This window comes from Schistocerca nitens, chromosome 8 (genome assembly GCF_023898315.1).
Source record: "Schistocerca nitens isolate TAMUIC-IGC-003100 chromosome 8, iqSchNite1.1, whole genome shotgun sequence".
Classification (NCBI taxonomy): domain Eukaryota; kingdom Metazoa; phylum Arthropoda; class Insecta; order Orthoptera; family Acrididae; genus Schistocerca; species Schistocerca nitens.
In genome coordinates, this window is record NC_064621.1 from 41,611,898 (window position 1) to 41,633,105 (window position 21,208).

At 43.5% G+C, this 21,208-nt stretch overlaps 1 protein-coding gene across 1 annotated transcript in view; it reads left to right on the plus strand.

Moving 5' to 3' along the window:
- Window positions 1-709: 709 nt before the first annotated feature.
- Window positions 710-21,208, plus strand: part of LOC126199138 (UDP-glucosyltransferase 2-like) — a 73,829-nt gene continuing 53,330 nt past the window's right edge. The window contains exons 1-3 of the mRNA XM_049935894.1: window positions 710-774; window positions 4,944-5,119; window positions 14,532-14,716. Coding sequence (XP_049791851.1) covers window positions 710-774; window positions 4,944-5,119; window positions 14,532-14,716 — 426 coding nt within the window. The remainder of the gene's footprint in view (window positions 775-4,943; window positions 5,120-14,531; window positions 14,717-21,208) is intronic.

Here is a 21,208-nt window from a genome sequence, read left to right on the forward strand (position 1 = left end):
CCGGCCGGACTTGCCGTGCGGTTCTAGGCGCTACAGTTTGGAGCCGAGCGACCACTACGGTCGCAGGTTCGAATCCTGCCTCGGGCATGGATGTGTGTGATGTCCTTAGGTTAGTTAGGTTTAATTAGTTCTAAGTTCTAGGCGACTGATGACCTCAGAAGTTAAGTCACATAGTGCTCAGAGGCATTTGAACCATTTGTTTGTTCTTGTGGGCCGTGCGTATTCCCGTTGAATCTATGAATTATCTTTCCCTGCTAATTGGGCATTAAAAAATCTCCTGGCACTATTTTCACGTGCTTCGTGGGAATTTTGTCGAACAAGTCTTCCCAAAAGTCTTCTGTCATCTGAGGGTTTTTCTTATCGTAGTTATTCGTGTGGGGATAGGCTGTGTTTCCAAATCGTGAGTGTGGGTGTTTTTATTAATTTTGAACTCTATCACAGATTCCAGTACTGATTTGTGTACTGCAAATCCTGTTCCGAAGAGTTTGAGATTTCTTCCTGGAATGACTTCCCTCCTGTATATTCTGTAGTTTTGTGGTTAAAAGTGGTTCTCCTCTGAGAATCGTGTTTCCTGTATTGACATTCAATTTATCCATGGTGTTTGGCAGTTGTTTCAAGTTATCTGGTTCCACTAGTGTGTTGGTGTTGAATGTTCCCATTTTCATAGACTTGAGGATTTTTGAGAAGCTCTGATTCGCCTCTTCAAGAGATGCCTGATCCCCTGGAATCCGATGATCAGGGCTATTTAACCAGTCCTACTAACTGGGGTCCAGGGTAATTGGTTCTTACCCATTGTTCTGACGTTTTTATTGGTTTTTGTTGGGGTTTTGGTAGCGAAAACCCGAAGGACCTCAAATAATTTCGACCGTAGTTTTGAGTTCTAGAAGATTCAATCACGGCCGAGCTTACAGAGCCAACAGACGCCGCCCAGAGTACCGGTGGCAACCACACACACGTGTCTCGTTTTGGGGGGTTTATATACGGTAATAATATTCACACGAAAAAATGATCGGTTGAAAAACTCAACTTATTCTTGGGCATAATCCGACGATAAGGGACACTTAACAAGGTGGATTAAAAGAGGAGCGATACGATTGAAAGAAAGGCTGCACCCATCCCACAGGTTCCTTCGTTACCGTGAGAATGTGACAAAATACTGGAAAAACTGTAGCAGTAGATGACTGCTAGAAAGGTGTTGTACTTCCTACAGAGTCTTACAAAATTCCAAGTGTCCTCTTTAAACATAAATCAAATAAGACACTATTTCCTCCAACATGTCACTCGCACGACCTTTATAAAGAACACGCCGGTAACATTAGAGGAACTTGTGTTTATACAGAGGAATGGCAACAGTGTTTCTGTATGGAAGTCTATTACTCCGCAAATATTTTTAAATGTTTGTATTTGAACATTGCTTCTAAAAACGAAGTTATGAAAAACATTATTCTGGTTTTAAAATGAACGTTTAACATTTACAGTCATTACTTCCAATACTGAAAACATAAATGGCTCGAGAAGACATCACGTTCCTGGCCAAGAAAGTCGGTAGATCTTCATCTCAGTGTTAACTACGGGGGTATCATTGCTCGGTTAATAAACGCAACTACAAGAAAGTTTTATATTAGCTATATATTTAATTATATTAGCCTATTATAAAAATGAATTTCCCTTTATATATGTAACTTATAAATAATTAAAAGGCTTAATTATATGATTAAAATTCATTGGTTTTATTTACACTGAAAAAACACATGAAAAAAATTGTAAATTTGAACTGACTTCTTCTAAGGATTTATTAACAGAATAAACAGTTTCAGCTGTTTATTTGTTCATTGTTTACCCAAATCTTCTTCGAATTACTAGTATGAATGTTACCGTTATGTGCTGTTGGTTGCACTTGTTAACAAACATAGATTCACAAAAATTTCGTTCTTTGTTTTAAGTAAATGTGAGACTTATTAAATTATACACTGTGATGTAGTACAACCCCTAATCGTAAAACAATTACAGTCATCTTGAAACATTTACCGAGGAGATGGTACAGTTTTGATACACGGTTACAATTATGACTGGAATCCAGCTTACCTATTATTTTCAGTTTTCTGACAATGTGAAATATTTGAAATGTAATACGAAATGAAGGAAAGGAATAAAATGTGACCTGACTCATGCGATTTTAGATAATAATTTCAGTAAGATGCAAATAAGATAGATCATTTCTCCAATGACAACATTATTACAAACTGTAAGTTTTTGATACCATTTTACTAGCAAGTACCTGTAAGCAAAATTAATTTCTCTTTTCTACTTGTCTCCTCAATACTGCCGACTGATGGTTACACATGTGTCAGTATGAACACTAATAGCCGTTTCGTACACCAATACAGTTGACAATGAACAGCAATTCTCAGTGTGTGTGTGATCCTATGTTTTATCGGTGGATCAACTGCTTGCATTGACGATTGCATCCGAATGGACACCCAAAAAGAGTATTAACAGTTCCCATTGTGGTTTAAAATATGGATGTTATTTGTCAGATAATAATGCAACTGAAAATGGTTTGAAGTTGCTGAAACCACGCAATTTTCAACCAGTAGTGCAATTACAACTCACCGGTACATAAGAAACTTGATATCAATTTGTATTTCATTTGAGCAATTGCTTTTCACACGTGTTTCTCCATTCACGAGAAAATAATATTACTCTTACTCCAAATCCCATTGCCTGCATGGGTGAATAAGTTCAGTGGTTCATGAAGAGTCCCTTTAAAAGCCCAGTATTGAAGATTGTTGTGTTTTCCCAGTATTACTCAATCTGTAGACTGAGCAAGCTGCGAAGAAAACCAAGGAGAAGATTGGAAAGGGAATTAAAGTTGGTGGAGATGAAACAGAATTACAGTTTCAGTGCTAAACCTCAGAGTTTTTGTCAGAGAGGGGAAAGGGTTTGGAAGAGCGGTCGTCAAAATTTACACTCTGTAATATGAAAAACTAGGAAAGTAAAACAAGGGTACTGGATAGTATTCGCATTAAATCAGGCGATGCTGTGAGAATTAGATGAGAAAATGAAACACTACCCTCTGTGGGCAGTAAAATAACCGAATTTTATATTCTCTGTACTTCGACGGACTGTCAGTAGCAAGGGCAACATTGCTGAAAAAGAAGAACTTGTTAGCAACTGACATCAGTCGGAGTATTAGAAAGTCTGTTTCTGAAGGTATTTGGACGAGTGTAGCCTTGTATGGAACTGAAATGTGGAAGACGAGCATTTCAGACAAGAAGAAAATAGAAACTTTTGAAATGTGCTGCTGCAGAAGAAAGCTGAAGATTGGATGCGTACCACAATATCAAATAGGGAGGTAATGAGTCTAATAGGAGTAAAAAGAAATTTATGGTACAATCTGACTAAAATAAGGAATGGGTTGTGTTGTGTACTTAGTTCCGCGTAGTCAGCGTGTACGCAACTTTCCCACTAGAGCTCGCCCCACTAAGCACAACAGCGCAGGCGCAGCGCTCGTCCATCTCTGCACTACGAGATGGCGCTGCCTTAGAGACGGACCAAATTCTGCTTCCGCCGCTCCACGTATTAATATGTAACACAGCCAATGAGATTGCTGCTAACGTAGAACCTTTTCTCCTCACAGATAACACTCGCGCAGTAATACATGAACGTGCAAGGTATTATAACGAGTGTACAGACCTCCGATTAGTCAGTCTGCATTAGTCTGCATTTATCTGCACCTGTCTGTACCAGTCTACATTAGTCTGTACCAGTCTATAGTCAAGTTTCAGTCTGCACCTAATAAGATTACCATATTCTTGTGAAGATAAATGGTGGTGGTGGTTAGTGTTTAACGTCCCTTCGACAACGAGGTCATTAGAGACGGAGCACAACCTCGGGTTACGGAAGGATTGGGAAGGAAATTGGTCGTGCCATTTCAAAGGAACCATCCCAGCATTTGCCTGAAACGATTTAGGGAAATCACGGAAAACCTAAATCAGAATGGCCAGAGACGGGATTGAACCGTCGTCCTCCCGAATGCGAGTCCAGTGTGCTAACCACTGCGCCACCTCACTCGGTCGAAGATAAATGAATAGACACTTTGTCAAGTATCAGAGACATGTGAGAATAAGATTAACGTACCAAGACCAAAGGAACTTCAGATTGTCAATTGTAAACAGCATCCAGAATCAAGTTACGTAATGTCTATGCTTTTTATTATTTTAATAAATGTGTGTGAAAATTAATCAAGTTCTGTTTAAAGTTGGTCACCGTCAATCTGCTACTCTAAGCGTGCAAGAGGCATTTCTATCGTCTGACCTAACGGCAGAAGATAAACACACCACAATAAGACCACGAGACATATTGCTGACACTCGCCTACTTCGCTAGAGCGACAAGTCAAATAATCTGATGGTGTGTGTACCGAAGGTCTTACAGTACGCACACCACAGGTTGATAGGACACATCCTGAATTATCAGGGAGTTATTATTTTGATAACGGAAGGAAGTTTTGGGGGGTAAGAATTGTAGAGGGATGCCAAGATTGTACGCAGGTTCAAATGAATATAGGTTGCGGTAGTTCTGCTGAGGTGAAGAGGCTCTCAGCGAACAAAGTAGCGTCGAGACCTGCAACAAACCACTCTTCGGACTGAAAACCACAGCAGCGTTCGTTATCAAATCCTCCATGTTGATGCAGATTGTGGTAGGGATCGGGTCGTGTGAGTGACAGAGTGGGGGACTAGGAATAAGTGGGAGAGAAGTTAACAGCGATAACCAGCTCCCCACTCCTGAAAATGACCAACAATTTCTGGTTCGTTTTTTTCCCGCTGACTCACGGCAGACAGTAGCGGCCGGGTCTGAAGCCGCCACCTCACGCTGCGGTGAGTGCCTCACGGATGACGCAACACAGCTGGACCAGATATAAGCGCGCCGTGCGCCGTGCAGGGTCCAGTGGCCGCCGGAGCGGAACTGCCGAGACTCCAGGAACAGGTCCGAGGCGCTGCCGCGCACCGACGGACACGCCGGCTGCGCTGGACGATTCTCAGAGCTGCACGGCGAAGCGCTGGCGTTCTGCCGCCTTACACGGGGATTCCTGGGATCGCGCTCCGAAACACTTGCAGGTACTAGTTTCCATTATCTCTGGTCCCTAATGACTTCAACGCAGTAGGAGATTACTGCAGTGGCGCGTGCATCTCAGAGTCCGTGATAAGAGTTGTTGCTGCTGTCTCAGTGCCAGATAAGGGTCTTATCGTTAAGGAAGTTTCAGATATTTTTAAGCGGTACTCAATCTGTCTGTCTGAATTTGATTCTGCACCGTAAAAGCTTTAAATTTTCAGAGGCCGTATTTCAGCCCTTTTAAGACTGCATTTTGTTGCAGAATGAGATTTAGTGTTGCTTCCAAGCACTGTGGATGAAACGTGTTCTCCTGAGCAGTCTCCAGAATGCGGATGTCTACCGTATCCCATGCAGTTGTGGCATCTCGCACATCGGTCGGACCTTCGAGACCGTGGAAGACCAGTGCAAAGAGCACGAGCCTTACATATGCTATCAATAGCCGAACGGTCTTGCTGAACATTACCTTGAAACCGGTCACCATATGCAATTGATAATGCAGAGATCCCGGCGCCCGCTTTCAGTTACTTGGGTGGTGATACTGAGGTAGCTGTTGAAATTAAATTAGCCAGAGACGTTATAAATAGAGAGCGAGGTTTCTTCTTGAACTGTACCTAGAACTCTGTTCTAGGTACAGGAACACAAATGGCGATACTTGCTCATCCGTTGTTGAGTAACATTCTCAGGAATTAACAACATTCACGACTAAGCCCGAAAGCAGGGTCGTCAGTGAAATACAATATTTAACACAGAAAGGACGTCTATGACGGACACTAACGCACAGTCCGAAAAGAACAGAACTCTTGGACGGAGGGAGCAACTATTTATTAAAACCTCGAATATTCCAGAATGATGGTACTTACACAACCATCGAAAATTCCACAGTATACAAGCATTACACACATAAAATATTGCAACAACCTTCCAGAATTGATACATAATAAATAACTCCTGCTGGATGTGTTTGAACTGGCAACCAGTAGCGCAGCAGGCAGCGAAACTGACCATCACGCCGCAAAGCACGCAACACAGCTGGCGACAGTATTTCAGTACCCGGGACGTGTCGCGTAGCACCTGGTCGTTTTAAGTTCGTCATACGCCGTCTTTTATTTCCCCGCTACCGTTGCTCCGCACACCGTCGGTTTAAGTTGCCGTGCAAAGCAATCGCCCGTTTCATTTGTACCTCGAAAATAACGTAGTGATGACCTGTCGAAATATCGGCTGTTCCCGATCACGTTAACCTATTGTGTCCCCGTAACTTATATAAACATAACGGATGAAAGTTATGACAAAATTCTCGCCTCAAGAACAATTTATTTTGTATTTCCTGTCACATCTGCGTTTTCGTACAGTTTCTTGGCACTTGATTGCATTTAGTTTCAGTTCAGAGAAACTTTCCTTCTTCCGCTCTCTGCTACCGCGCACCACCATTGTTCTTTAAGGAATCAAACACCCATTCATTTCACACACTTCAATTTTTATGACGTTATATTCTCTAAATATGTGTCGTACAATGACACAATTCTGAAGGTACATACATCGGCTTATAAGAATACTGCCTTCAGAATGTGGTACAAATACAGTTGGTAGTGAAGAAGTTAAGATTTAGAACGCCGCTCGTGATGATGCTTTACTGTATCAACAGCGAGAAGATAGTAAGCAATAAAGGTTTTTTTTTTCATTTCACTATTTTGTGAGGTGTGTGGTGAAAGGGGACGGGTGGTGAGTGAGAAAAATGTTCAAAAAGGATTGACATTACGTGTAAATTCTGCTGAAAATCGCTAAGTACTCTTAAATACTGTATAAATATAATCAGAGTAATTTGCACGCGATGAGTTATGCTGCATCAAGACGGTCGTACACAGTTCCTAACTTTGATACCCTCAACGTTTAACGTACAGTTACGTCTCTTAATGGTTAGTCCATTAGAACTACTGACAGCCTTGGGAGAGCCAGTCCTGACAAAACTCTAACATCTGCTGAGCAAGATGCATCAGACAGGTGAAATACCTTCAGACATCAACAAGAATATAATAATTCCAATCCCAAAGAAAGCAGGTGTTGACAGATGTGAAAACTACCGAACTATCAGTTTAATAAGTCACGGCTCCAAAATACTAACGCGAATTGGTTCAAATGGCTCTGAGCACTATGGGACTTAACATCTGAGGTCATCAGTCCCCTAGACTTAGAACTACTTAAACCTAACTAACCTAAGGACATCACACACATCCATGCCCGAGGCAGGATTCGAACCTGCGACCGTAGCAGCAGCACGGCTCCGGGCTGAAGCGCCTACAACCGCTCGGCCACAGCGGTCGGCACTAACGCGAATTCTTTACAGACGAATGGAAAAACTGGTAGAAGCCGACTTCGGGGGTGATCAGTTAGGATTCCGTAGAAATGTTGGAACACATGAGGCAATACTGACCCTACGACTTACCTTAGAAAGTAGATTAAGGAAAGGCAAACCTACGTTTCTAGCATTTGTAGACTTAGATAAAGCTTTTGACAATGTTGACTGGAATTCTCTCTTTCAAATTCTGAAGGTGGTAGAGATAAAATACAGGGAGCAAAAGGCTATTTACAATTTGCACAGAAACCGGATGGCAGTTATAAAAGCCTAGAGACATGAAAGGGAAGCAGTGGTTGGGAAGGGAGTGAGACAGGGTTGTAGCCTTTCCACGATGTTATTCAATCTGTATATTGAGCAAGTAGTAAAGGAAACAAAAGAAAAATTCGAAGTAGGTATTGAAATCCATGGAGAAGAAATAAAAACTTTGAGGTTCACCGATGACGTTGTAATTCTGTCAGAGACAGCAAAGGACTTGGAAGAGCAGTTGAACGTAATGGACAGTGTCTAGAAATGAGGATATAAGATGAACATCAACGAAAGCAAAAAGAGGATAATGGAATGTAGTCGAATTAAGTCGGATGATGCGGTGGTAATTAGATTAGTAAATGAGACACTTAAAGTAGTAAAGGAGTTTTGATATTTGGGAAGCAAAATAACTGATGATGGTTGAAGTAGAGAGGATATAAAATGTAGACTGGCAATGGCAAGGAGAGCGTTTCTGAAGAAGAGAAATTTGTTAACATCGAGTATAGATTTCAGTGTCAGGAAGCCTTTTCTGAAAGTATTTGTATGGAGTGTAGCCATGTATGGAAGTGAAACATGGACGATATATAGTTTGGACAAGAAGAGAATGGAATCTTTCGAAATGTGGTGCTACAGAAGAATGATGAAGATCAGATGGGTAGATCACACAACTAATGAGGAGGTATTGAATATAATTGGGGAGAAGAGGAGTCTGTGGCACAACTTGGCCAGAAGAAGGGATCGGTTGGTAGCACATGTTCTGAGGCATCAAGGGATCACCAACTTAGTATTGGAGGGCAGCGTGCAGGGTAAAAATTGTAGAGAGAGTTCAAGAGATGAATAGACTAAGCAGATTCGGAAGGATGTAGGTTGCAGTAGGTACTGGGAGATGAAGAAGCTTGCACAGGATAGGGTAGCATGGTGTGCTGCATCAAACCAGTCTCAGGACTGAAGACCACAACAACAACAACAACAATGGTTAGTTTATGACAGCTCTTTAAATTCCGTCAATAATTATGGGACGTACTGAAAATCAAACAATTGTCGCTCCTTCAAGCCTGTAGATAGGCGACCTGCGACTGGAACGAGGTAACCGGATGACCTTTCATGCCTTTGCTCGTATAAGGGGCGAGCAAACAGTTTCCGTTTGATGGCTGCACTGGCCAGAATCGGTATGCCAATATGGTGAAACCACCGAGAGCAATGGGGTGGGTGGAGGGGAAGGGGGGGGGGGGCAATCAGCCCACAGACGCCTGAGGTGTGAGTTATGGGTTTAGCAAAACACCGTGCACCGTGTCCCGGGCGAAGAAGTCTGTGACTGCCGGCTGCACATCCTCGTACGACAGGAACCGTCGACCGTGCACGGCCTTTTCTAAGCGACTGAAGTCGTGATAATCGCATGAGGGGACATGAGGACTACACAATGTGTGCCTCTAGTGTCTCCCACTCGTCCGTAACGTGTCAGGCTGGCTTCCCACATCGTCCGGCGTCTGGTGTCGAACCGCGCCCAGTACGGAACTTCACGCACGGTTCCACAACGGTGGTTACGACAGACACACTCTTCACTCTCCGATGGATGTCTATCGGTGTTTGTCCTTCGCAGCCAAGAAAAGAATAACAACACGCTGGTACTGTTTGGATGCAACTGGTAATAACGTCGTCTTCGTTGAAGTTTCGCATTTACGGGACGCACGTTGTAATTATGCGAATGGCACATTAATCGCTTGCTTACGTGACGGTGCTTATACACTGAAGAGGCACAGAAACTGGTAGACCTGCGTAATACCGTGCAGGGCCACCGCGAGCACGGAGAAGTGCTGCAACGCGACGTGGCGTGGACTGGACTAAAGTCTGTAATAGTGCTGGAGGGAATTGACACCATGAATCCTATAGGGCTGTCCATAAAACACTAAGAGTACGAGAGGGTGGAGATTTCTTCTGAACACCACGGCGCAAGACATCCCAGATATACTCAATAATATTCATGTCTGGGGAGTTTGATGGTCAGCGGAAGTGTTTAAACTCAGAAGAGTGTTACTGGAGCCACTCTGTAGCAGTTCTGGACGTGTGGGGTGTCACGCTGTCCTGCAGGAATTGGCCAAGTCCGTCGGAATGCACAATGGACATGAATGCACGCAACTGATGAGACAGGATGCTTACGTACGTGTCACCTGTCAGAGTCGTGTGCAGGCGTATCAGGGGTCCCATACCACTCCAGCTACACACGCCTCTCATCACTAATTTGAAACGAGACACTTATGACCAGGCAACATGTTTCCAGTCATCATCTGTCCAATGTCGGTGTTGACGGGCCCAGACGAGGCGTAAGGCTTGGGTCGCGCAGTGCAATCATGAAGGGTACAAGTCATCAAGCCCCTATCGATGATGTTTCGTTGAAATGTTCGCACGGTGACACTTGTTGATGACCCAGCACTCAAATTGCAGCAATTTGTGGAAGAGTTGCACTTCTGTCACGTTGAACGATTCTCTTCAGTCGCCGTTGGTACCGTTCTTGCAGCATCTTTCTCCGGCCGCAGCGATGTCGGAGATTTGATGTTTTACGGGATTCCTGATACTCACGGTACACTCGTAAAATGGTCGTAGGGGAAAATCAACAGTTCATGACTACCTCGGAGGTCCTGTGTCCCATCGCTCGTGAACCGACTATAACACCACGTTCAGACTCACCTAAATCTTGATAACCTGCCATTGTAGCAGCAGTAGAAGAGGTAACAACTGCGCCAGACACTTGTTATCTTATATAACCGTTGCCGACCGCAGCGCCGTATTCTGCCTGATTACATATCTCTGTATTTGAATGCGCGTACCTGTACCAGTTTCTTTGGGGCTTCAGTGTATAAGAGCATCGGGTTTGCGCTACGTTGCAGCAACGTCCTCATACGGAAACGTTTCGATCGTGCCTGATAGTAATACCGATTAGATGACCGTTAGACACAAGTTAGGTAAGTGATATCTCTGCGTTTCGCTGACCATGCGATACGGTTTGCGCTGTTCGTGCTCTAATCCGAAGGTCGAATGCAGAGTGTGCAGTTGTCCCTCTGTGGCGCGATAAGCGGCGGAGCGTGCGGTGGCAGCTGAGAGCAGGTCGGCGGCGTTTGCTCCTCGGCGTCAGCCGCCACCGCTTGCTTCAGCAGCCGGCGAGGAGCCGGAGGACCGCCCCACCTGTCCGGGCAAGCAGGCGGCCGCGTGCTGAGCACGTGGTCACGCGGGCATAACGACAGCCGTGCGAACAGCAACGGTGTCCACTGTTACACACTGGGAAAAGAGCAAGGCTGACAGTATGCAAAAAAATCGTGTGAATAACCGCTATCTGTACGGGCCGAGCTATCGTAAAGCCGCGTACAACACAGAAAGAATATTTTCTTGTGTAAGTGGATAGTGCTCAGAGCCATTTGAACCATTTGTAATTAAGTTCACAACTAGAAAATTAACATCTCTAAAACAAAGATGGACACGGTGACAGGTGCTATCGAATTGCTACAGACATTAGCAATTAGCCATCACACAGGACACATTGCTAATTATCTTGTCATTAATTCGTAAGTAATTAAAAATAGACACAAAGGTATGCGTCCCTGCGAGGCAAAAATAATACATAGTAATAAGAGAATTTTGCGTTTATGGATTCGTACGTATTTTATGTAATTACAGACTCCAAAAACTTTATGACGCTACTATGCTCAGATAAAAAGCTTTGACGGATACTATGTCCTTCACTGGCGTACCAGCATGTCTATTTTGGGACACTCAGAGCCAAGGTAGCTTGTATTTCTCCAATATTGTAAAACAATTACAGAACGAATCTTCCATTCCGCAGCGAGATATTCGCTGTTTTGAAACACCTGCGGATTAAAACTGTGCGCTTGGAAAGACAATTGCGTAGAGGTGCAGCAACAAGCGATAAGTCCCGAGATATATGGCGGGAGGGGGGGGGGGGGAGTAGCGCACAGATTATGGACACGTGGAGGCAGACAAGAGAAAACACTGACGAGAGCCTAACTAAGAGGAACGCCGATCAATGTACATGGCAGCAAAGCCACAGAGCTATTTCCACATAGCGTATGCCTGTTCGTGGAGAGTAAAGACGCATTTTTCACAGAGTATGACTCTTGTTCTTATGAAGTTTGGGACACGGTCGTATGTCAAGGTAACTTCGTACACATACACTCAACCAGCGGTTGTGTAAATGACTAGAGATGCAAGTTTCCGCTGAAACGTCCCCTTTGGAAAATTAAGAATTACAGTGGTGGAAAAACTCTATGTTACTTGATTTTCAAACAGCGGAGCAAAACTCAACGCACTCAGACTGTTTTCTCTTTAGTTATTCTGACCATCACTAAAGTGACACACAATATTTTTAGCGCAACGCAATCTGACTTTCCATAATCCCTACAATAGAATGGCCCTGACAAACAATAACCTATGCCTTTCATGAATCACTTACCTCACAAAAATCTTCCTTACTCGAACTATTGCAATACAGCGAGCGCCAATACTGCCAGCTAAATAAAAGATTCTAACTACTGAAGGCACCAACTACTGATAGGCATAGTTGGCAAATGAAAGATTTCGATAGAGAACAAACAGTGTATTTACCTTAATAGCATTCAAAAGTCTATAGAGAGAGAGAGAGAGAGAGAGAGAGAGAGAGGATTAGATGCCACTCTTTTAATCAAATGCTTATCATCTGCTAGTTGTCCTGTATATAAAATTTTATTTATCGGTTTGAAGTCGTTGTACACGAGAATGTCACTTCCTACGAATCAAAATACTATGGAAGTCCCTCTTCATTAATATCAGGACTTCTGTAGTTGTCCCGCTATGATTATCCAGAAGGTAGCGTCAATTTGTGATGAGAGATGCAATTTCTTATTAGTCACTCTAACTGTATCGGTAGATTTTCTTTTTTACCTGCGGGCCTGTGATTTGAGAGCGGTGACATCCAACGGCTAATGTGCATTTACAGTGTACCCTGATCTTCCGTTGCGTGCTGCAGTTGGCAATTCGTTACCTCTGATCGTAGCCAATCAGATGATAGTATACGGCTGCCAGTGAAAAGCGTTCATGAAATTTATAATCTTGAAAGTCACAAATATTTGGCTATTTTCTTTTATCGAATATATCTCGATTTCCAAAGTTGTGATTAGGCTGGGACCTAATATCACAGTTTAAATTACTGTTAGTGGAACGAACAGCAAAGAAATTTGTAATCGTGTCCGTATCATACATTCCATTGTCTTTTCGGAATCTGTTATTATTTGTGAGAACGTGGTTGGCGCGGGACCTCAGAGCACAGTACATCAACGATGTTTACAATCATTTTTATCACAAACTTTTCGCTGCTTTTCCGTAGTATATGGTGAGTTAATTGTTCCATAACCACTCATAAATATGTACCATCTATCTTTATTTCTTTTTTCTTGTTGTCTTCCATATAAATTCTGGCCTGATGAAGCTTCCCACAATCGCCCATCCCGTTCATTCAAGCTTCATCATATCTGTGTAACTTCTGCAAACTACATTCATTTCAACCTGCTTACTGTAGTCAAGCCTTAATCTCCCTCAAAAATTTTTATCTCCCGTACTTTGCCTCACTACCAAATTGATTATTCTTTGAATCCACAGCATATTTCCTATCAATCAATCAATACCTTCTTGGAGTCAGTTTATGCTATAAATTTCTTTTCTCTCAGTACTCTACCATAATTTGACCACTGAATCTCCTTTCCTCCCTACTCCCTCCCTTTTCACCCCCCCCCCCTCCCTCCCCAGCAGAGCGCCACCCAATGCTGCTCTAACCTGTCCACACCATGTCCCTGCACACTGCCACATGTAGCACTGCATATTCACCCATCCCTACCCTACAATCCATCCCCCTTCCAGTCCCACGGTCTTCCCTACTCCCATCAACCCCAGCTACACTGCTGCTCACATCAGGTGCAGTTGTAGTCATGCTTCGCGGGTGGTGACAGTGGCCATGTACGCATGAGTAGCTGTTGTGTGAATGTGTAACCGTTTTCTACTTCTAAAACGTTAAATATTTACCGTATTCTTTTTCACTAGGGTGAGACCTAATAACTCACCTTAAACTGTAGTGGGTAAAACCAAATACCTGCTAACTTCACTGACGAACCATACGAAATTAAGAACTAGCAATGTTATTGGCTGTCCCTCATCCCACCCGCGGTTTGTAATGTTTACTTCCCATTATTCATCACCCGAACCATTTTTTTTCTTTATTCATTTTCAATTCCCCCCGAAGGGGGCGGGCTGGCAGCAGCTTAGTACGCTGCTCTACAGCCTACATACTTTTTTTAAAAAAAACGGAAGAAGAAAAGAAACAAGAAAAACAGGCGATAAAACGGTGACATAAAGTGTAAAATGGCGCAAAAATGCGGAAAGTTAAAACAGAAAGCAAAAGGGGGTTGGAAATTTTAATAAAAGACACAGGAATCAGACAAGTAACGTAGTACACACACAATTAAAAAAAAAACATGGCGACAGTCTGGTTTCTGTTCGCAAGAGATAAAAGCACACCCAGCGACAGTATGATGGCCGTTCGCAACACTTCCCAAAAAAACACAACACGGAACACTCACTGTAAAACACTCACTGTAAAACACTGCACGAAAAATGGCGGCACAAAGATGACACTCCCGAGCCAAAGGCAGATGGGGCCCGAACCATTACCAGTACGCTACGGAAAAGCCGCTGACACCATAAGTGCACTTTCACGCATTCAGCATGGAATGGAGAATTAACCAGACTTTGGTATCCTATCGGAAGTCTTAAATTTGCAGGAAACATGGGAATGGCGAGGGTGTGGCTTCTCTTGGTGCTGACCGCGCACTGCTCCCGGTCCGCGGACATCCTGTTCGTGGCGCCCACGTGGGCTGTGAGCCACGCGCTGCCCCTGCACAAGGTGGTGACCGCGCTGCTCGGCAGGGGGCACCACGTCACCTACGTCACGCCGCACCCCCTGCAGGTAAGCTGCCTCTGTGGGTCTGACGATGCTACGCACTATGCACTCCAAAGGCACCTTCTACGTTGTAGGGTGTCAAGCAAATCCAACACCTTCCATGAAAACCCTGACATGATAAGCAAATCCAGTAGTATGTCACATAGCTCCGAATAAATCGAGACATTAAATTAACCAAAGTAATACGAGTAACGAGTGAGCAAATGGAATAGCACAGACTAACACAATAATGCCTAAATGCATGTCATACCTTCCCACCGTGAGACAGATGCAGTTCCGAGGGGAGAAACGAGAACAGAAGCCGAGAGCAGAACCGTGTTAAGCGAGAAGGCCCTACGATAAGGGACGGACACCCAAGTCGCCAGCTAACCACTACGACCACACCACCCGCAAGTTTTTAGCGTGAGACTTTTTCGCTTTTCTGTTACGTTGCATACTTTAAAAACATTGCCCCACCACGAAAAGTATAACGTTTCTCATTGGATAGAATTTTTGTAGGCAGAGCTTAAGGTTAACATTGAGACCCTGATTGGTCAGATGAAAACACAGCCAGATAGTTTTTTTTTTAAACCAACTTGGGTAAATTGTAGTAAGGAGAAGTTAGAAGAGAGTTGCTTCCGAGAGGGCGAGCTGGACGGAGCTGCGCCAGCCGCTGCTCCCTGACGAACACCGACAAGGTAATGAACGCACGCGATACCGCATTTTTGAGCGCATAAGGCTTCACTCGGAACTGCAGAAGTCTCATCTGTTACATCCCCTTTACGTAATACTATTGTCGATCGCCAATTAAAGAATATGGTGTTCACATTTGCCATTTGAAGTAAAAATCTGAAACTCGATGATTTTTCTGTTATATAATTATTGAGAAGCCACATCACCCACTGTAATTTACGACAAGTTAGATAAGTAATTAAAGATAATTGAGGGTCACTGTAGACCATTTTGATAGTTTTCTCTTTTGTGAAACTTAATTTAAACCTAGATTATAGATGTGATATGGCATAGGTCATCCTTCGATCCATTGTAGAACTTGGAAACCCATTCAGGGAATATTCGTTCACATTTTTGTTGAACGCAGTCGGTTTTTACCATCCTGTATTAAAACATTTCCTTTTATCAATAGTGCAATTTATAAACAATGTTTTGTGAGTAGAATAAAATTTCCAATGGTAAACTTAACTGCTTTTTCGACGTTATTTTACCAGCTAACTAAAAATAGGAAAGCCTTGAACCCCGTCCACTAAATTTAGTTAGTATTAAGATTCTTTTACAGGAAGTACAGTGGAGCTGACGCTGAAATCATTAAGTATTTGGTTATATCATCGCTAGTCTCACTGAACTCTTCTGAATTCTACATGTCATGTGTGGTCTGGCGTCTCCTTACCAGCAACAGGTCTCAGGTTCAAACTAGTCAATTCCCTAAAAAACACGCTCAGAGCGTAGTTGCGCGAAAGTGGTAGGGAGACGCGATATAGAACAAACAGACACCGCGCAGAATGTTTAGAACGTAACTAACAGTGCGTAGATTTCCCAATTGCAAGTGTTACATTGTTAGAGCTCCTGATACTCGTACACCCGGGACAATAATTACGAGGGTTGGAACTTAAATAGTGGCAACTATTTATTCACAACCTATTCAAAAGAATTACACGTTTGCACCTGTTACTGTCCTTCAAAGCAGTCACCAGCGTTGTGTAGATCCCGTTGCCAGCGATGTGGAAGTCGTAGTATACCGGATAGCAGGGCCTGTTCTTTCGATAGTGCGCATGGAGCGGTGTAAAGTCATGGTGGTTCTCGTGTACGAGTGTGATGGTGTTATCCTAACGCATTACGTTCGTCCACGGCAGACCGTCAATGCACAGTGTTACTGTTCGTTTTTGGAGCATCACCTGCGAACGGATTTGCGAAAGAAGCGGCAACACTTTCTGTGCAAGCCAGGCATCATTTTGTACGACAATGCGCGGGCGCATACAGCACAAACTGTGGCTGCTCTGTTCGGTCGACGGGACTGGGAAGTACTGTACCATCCAACCATACTCCCCGGACTTGAGTCCTTGTTACTTTGACTTTATTCAGAAGATGAAGGAACCACTTCGTGGCATTCGCTACAGAACTGTTTCCAGAGATTCGACAGGCAGTAGACCGCTCCATTCGCACCATCAACAGAACAGGCTCTGCTAACGGTATACTACGCCTTCCACATCGCTGGCAACGGGTTCTACACAACGCTAGTGACTACTTTCAAGGGCAGTAACAGGGGAAAACATGTAAATCTTTTGTGTCGGTTGTGAATAAATAGTTTCCACTATTTAAGATGCAACCCTCGTATTTACCTTCTTCCTCTATCATAGAGATTAGTCGTTGTAGCATTTTAGGCGAATTTACACGAAACAGTCTGTCAGATTCAGATAGAGATTTTGACCAGACAAGCCTATCGAATGTAGCAGATTGTTTTTGAGTCACAGTACAATGCTGTTTGCTTTGTACGCAGTGGAATTATGGTACTAAACTAAAGTTCAGATTCCCGACTTTTGCCAAGATCAGAGCCGACAGCATTACCTGAAATATTTTTTTTAAGCTCTTACGTGAATGTTCAGCATAATTTTACTTCTGCTATTCAGCTTTAGCTGCTTCTGCTATACAATCAACACTTTGGTGTTGAAAATTCTGCTATTCTGAGAATTTATTTATTTATTCGTTAGTACTGACTTCTGACTTGCTGCCAAGGAGATTTATTATGTCGTCTTACAAGTCGTAGCATTATTATTTTCAATCTATTTTACATTTACACTACGCTTAACAAGGTGAGGATTCCATTCAGCAATGTTGTGGAGAAAACATTTTGGTAAGTTCCTATGGGACCAAACTGCTGAGGCCATCGGTCCCTAGTCTTACACACTACTTATTCCAACTTAAACTAAAGACAACACACACACAGACACACACACATGCTGACGGAGGACTCGATCCTCGCGCAGGGGGAGCCGTGCGAACCGTGGTAAGGCGCCTGAGACCACGCGGCTATCCGCGCGTCCAGCAATGTTATGTTGATATGCTAATATACTATAGCTGCGTGTATTGTTCTAATATGTTAATATGCAAATACATTGCCGGCCGCGGTGGTCTCGCGGTTCTAGGCGCGCAGTCCGGAACCGTGCGACTGCTACGGTCGCAGGTTCGAATCCTGCCTCGGGCATGGATGTGTGTGATGTCTTTAGGTTAGTTAGGTTTAAGTAGTTCTAAGTTCTAGGGGACTAATGACCACAGCAGTTGAGTCTCATAGTGCTCAGAGCCATTTGAGCAAATACATTAAATATATTATAGAACAATAAGACGGAATTACCATATAATCTATACTACATGTTAATATATTCTAAGAAAAGCCTATGCTCTGTTAGCTAGTTTGTGATACTGTAGAGCTGAAACCGGGTGTTAATGTATCAGGGGCTACCAAAAATTTTCCGTTTGAGGGTGTTTCTGCAGCGTGTACGTAACGTACGCGAAGCCGGTGCGCATGCATAAGAACCGTCAAGTAGGCACGGGATTAATGTGTCGCTCGTGTCTTTCCGATGTGCGTGCGGTAAATACGGAAACATGAACAATGGCGACGTTATTACCAAATGCGTCCAAACAGAACCAATGGACTGTTATTACCAGGTGTAGAAATATGAAACCGTAAATTCCCTATAGACGGTGCTAGCCGTCAGTGCAGGGGCCATGAGACCGCGTCAGCAGCGCCGTCTGCTTCCTTTAACGGCTGACGACAAATGTCAACACACAGTAACCCAAGTTCCATGCATCGGTATCTCTTTCAAACCCGTAAAAATGTCGAGCTTTGTACCTACGAACTACTATTTGAAGAAAACTGCTGCAGAATTGCATCGAATGCTTGTCGAAGCTTTAGACGAACATGCTCTTGGGAAAACACAGTGTTTCGAGTGGTTCAAAAAATTCAGAAGTGGTGATTTTGACGTGAGAAACGACGAGTGCAGCAAACCACCGAAAAAGTTCGAAGACAAAGAATTGCAGGCCTTATTGGATGAAGATGATACTCAGACTCAACACGAACTCGCGGAACAATTGAATGTGACGCAGAAAGCCGTTTCTCTTCGGTTGAAAGCCATGGGAAAGGTGGAGAAAATGGGAAAATGAGTCCCACATGAAATGAATTAAAGACAGCAGCAAATCGAAAGACGACTTGTGAAATTCTGCTCGTCAGATACAAAATAAAGTTGTTTCTCCATGGAGTAGTGACAGGTGACGGAAAGTGGATATATTTTGAGAATCCTAAGGCTCGTAAACCATGGGAGACTGCAGGCAAACCATCTATATCCACTGCAAGATAAAATCGCTTTGGAAAGAAGACAATGCTCTGTGTTTGTTCAGATCAGAAGGATGTCATCTATTATGAAATACTAAAACCTGGTGAAACTCTTAACAATGATCGCTACCGACAGAAAACGATCTATTTGAATCGAGCATTACGTTAAAAACGACCGGACTAAGGAAAAAGGCAACACGAAGTCATATTGTTCCATCATAACGCCCCATCACACACAGCAGAAAGGGCAACGATCGAGGCATTCATTTGGGAAATACCAGGGCATGCGGCTTATTCTCCAGGCTTGGCTCCGTCGATTATCATCTATTTGCATCACTAGGACACGCTCTCGCTGAATAACGCTTCAATTTGTATGAAAATGTACGAAAATGGCTCGCTGACTATTTGTTCAAAAGAAGAACTGCTTCTTTAGCGTGGAATTCGTAGCCTGCCGGGGAGTTGGGAGAAATGTATAAATAGCAATAGAGATTTTTTGAATAAAATATCGTTTATCAGTTCCAAACAACAGACGTGTAATTAATGCAACCAAATTCCGGTTTCATACTTCTAAACCTGTTATTTCCATGGCTGCCGAAAGGACAAATACCGATAAACATTAGTCGAAGAATTAAGAACGTGTATAGTGCAGCATGTCTGTCGAAAAGCACACGTTCGGTCGCTTCAAAAAGGCCGTGAATGGTCGATTCTTATCGGACGAGAGTGTGCAGCACGCAGTTACGGACTTCTTCACGCAGGAGGGCACAGTGCTTTGCAAACGGGTATCTTCAACCTGGCGTGTCGATGGGATGACAGGCTCGATGTTCACGACGATTTTGCCAGATTGGCGTACCGATTCTGAACTGCACCGTCTTCGAACGGGCACTTTTCGATCGCCTCGTGTACTTATGACATGGTCCAACAAAGGTCATTATTTTACACGTGAGCGGGAGCGCAGGAAAACTGTCACCTTTGCTTACAAAATAGTGATACCATAATCTGGCCAAACAATGAACTACAGAGCCACCAAACTACAGCTTGAAGTATTCTCACGGCTGGAGAGCTCGGTGACCGCATATACTACGTCATATGGTGTTGATAGCGGGTCGATCATGTGAGGCCGGCCGCTGTGGCCGAGCGGTTCTAGGCGCTGCAGTCTGGAACCGCGAGACCGCTGCGGTCGCAGGTTGGAATCCTGCCTCGGGTATGGATGTGTGTGATGTCCTTAGTTAGGTTTAAGTAGTTCTAAGTTCTAGGAGACTAATGACCTCAGAAGTTGAGTCCCATAGTGCTCAGAGACATTTGAACCATTTTTCACTTAGTGGCTGGAACTGTCTAGAAAACATTGCATCTGTCCGATGTCTCCCGCTTTCCTTTTTTTTTCGTCAGTCATCTGAGTGGTCTGATAAGGCCCGCCATCGCTCCCTGTCATGTGCCAAATTCTTCATCCCGAAGCATCACATACTCCCAATGTCCTCAGTTATTTCGTTGAATATGTTCCGATCACGAAGTTCCCCTACACGTTTTACTCTCTACAGCTCCGTCTATTGCCATGGAAGTTATGTTGATGTTTTCCACATATTTCCATCCTCGCAATTTCTTCGCAGAGCTTCCTCCTATTACTAAGCGCAAAGTCGGGACTGCCTCTCCGGCGCCTTTAACTTTCCTAAGGCCAAACTGATCCTTATGTAACAGGATCCTCAAATTTATTTTCTTCTGTATATTATTCTTTTCACTAGCTTGTACGCATGAGTTTTTAAGTTGATTGTGTGAAGGTTCTTGCATTTATCAGCTCTTGCTATCTTCGGAATTATGTGAATGATTTTTTCCAAATGTCTGGTGGTACATTGCCAGTCTCATAGATTCCACACCAAATTGAATATTCGTTTGCTTGCTACTTCCCCCAATGGCTTTAAAAATTCCTATGGAACGTTATCTACACCTGCTGCCTTATTTGATCTCAAGTCTTCCTGAACGCTATTAAATTTTGAATAATACTGCTTCTTCCATATTGATTCAAACTTCTTCCTGTAAAACTCTTCTTACAAGTCCTCCCCGTCGTAGAGGCTGTGAGTGGACTCTTCCACCTATCCGCACTCTCGTCTGAGTTTAACAAAGAAATTCCTCTTGCACTCTTTATGTTGAGTTCAAATGGCTCTGAGCATTATGGGACTGAACAT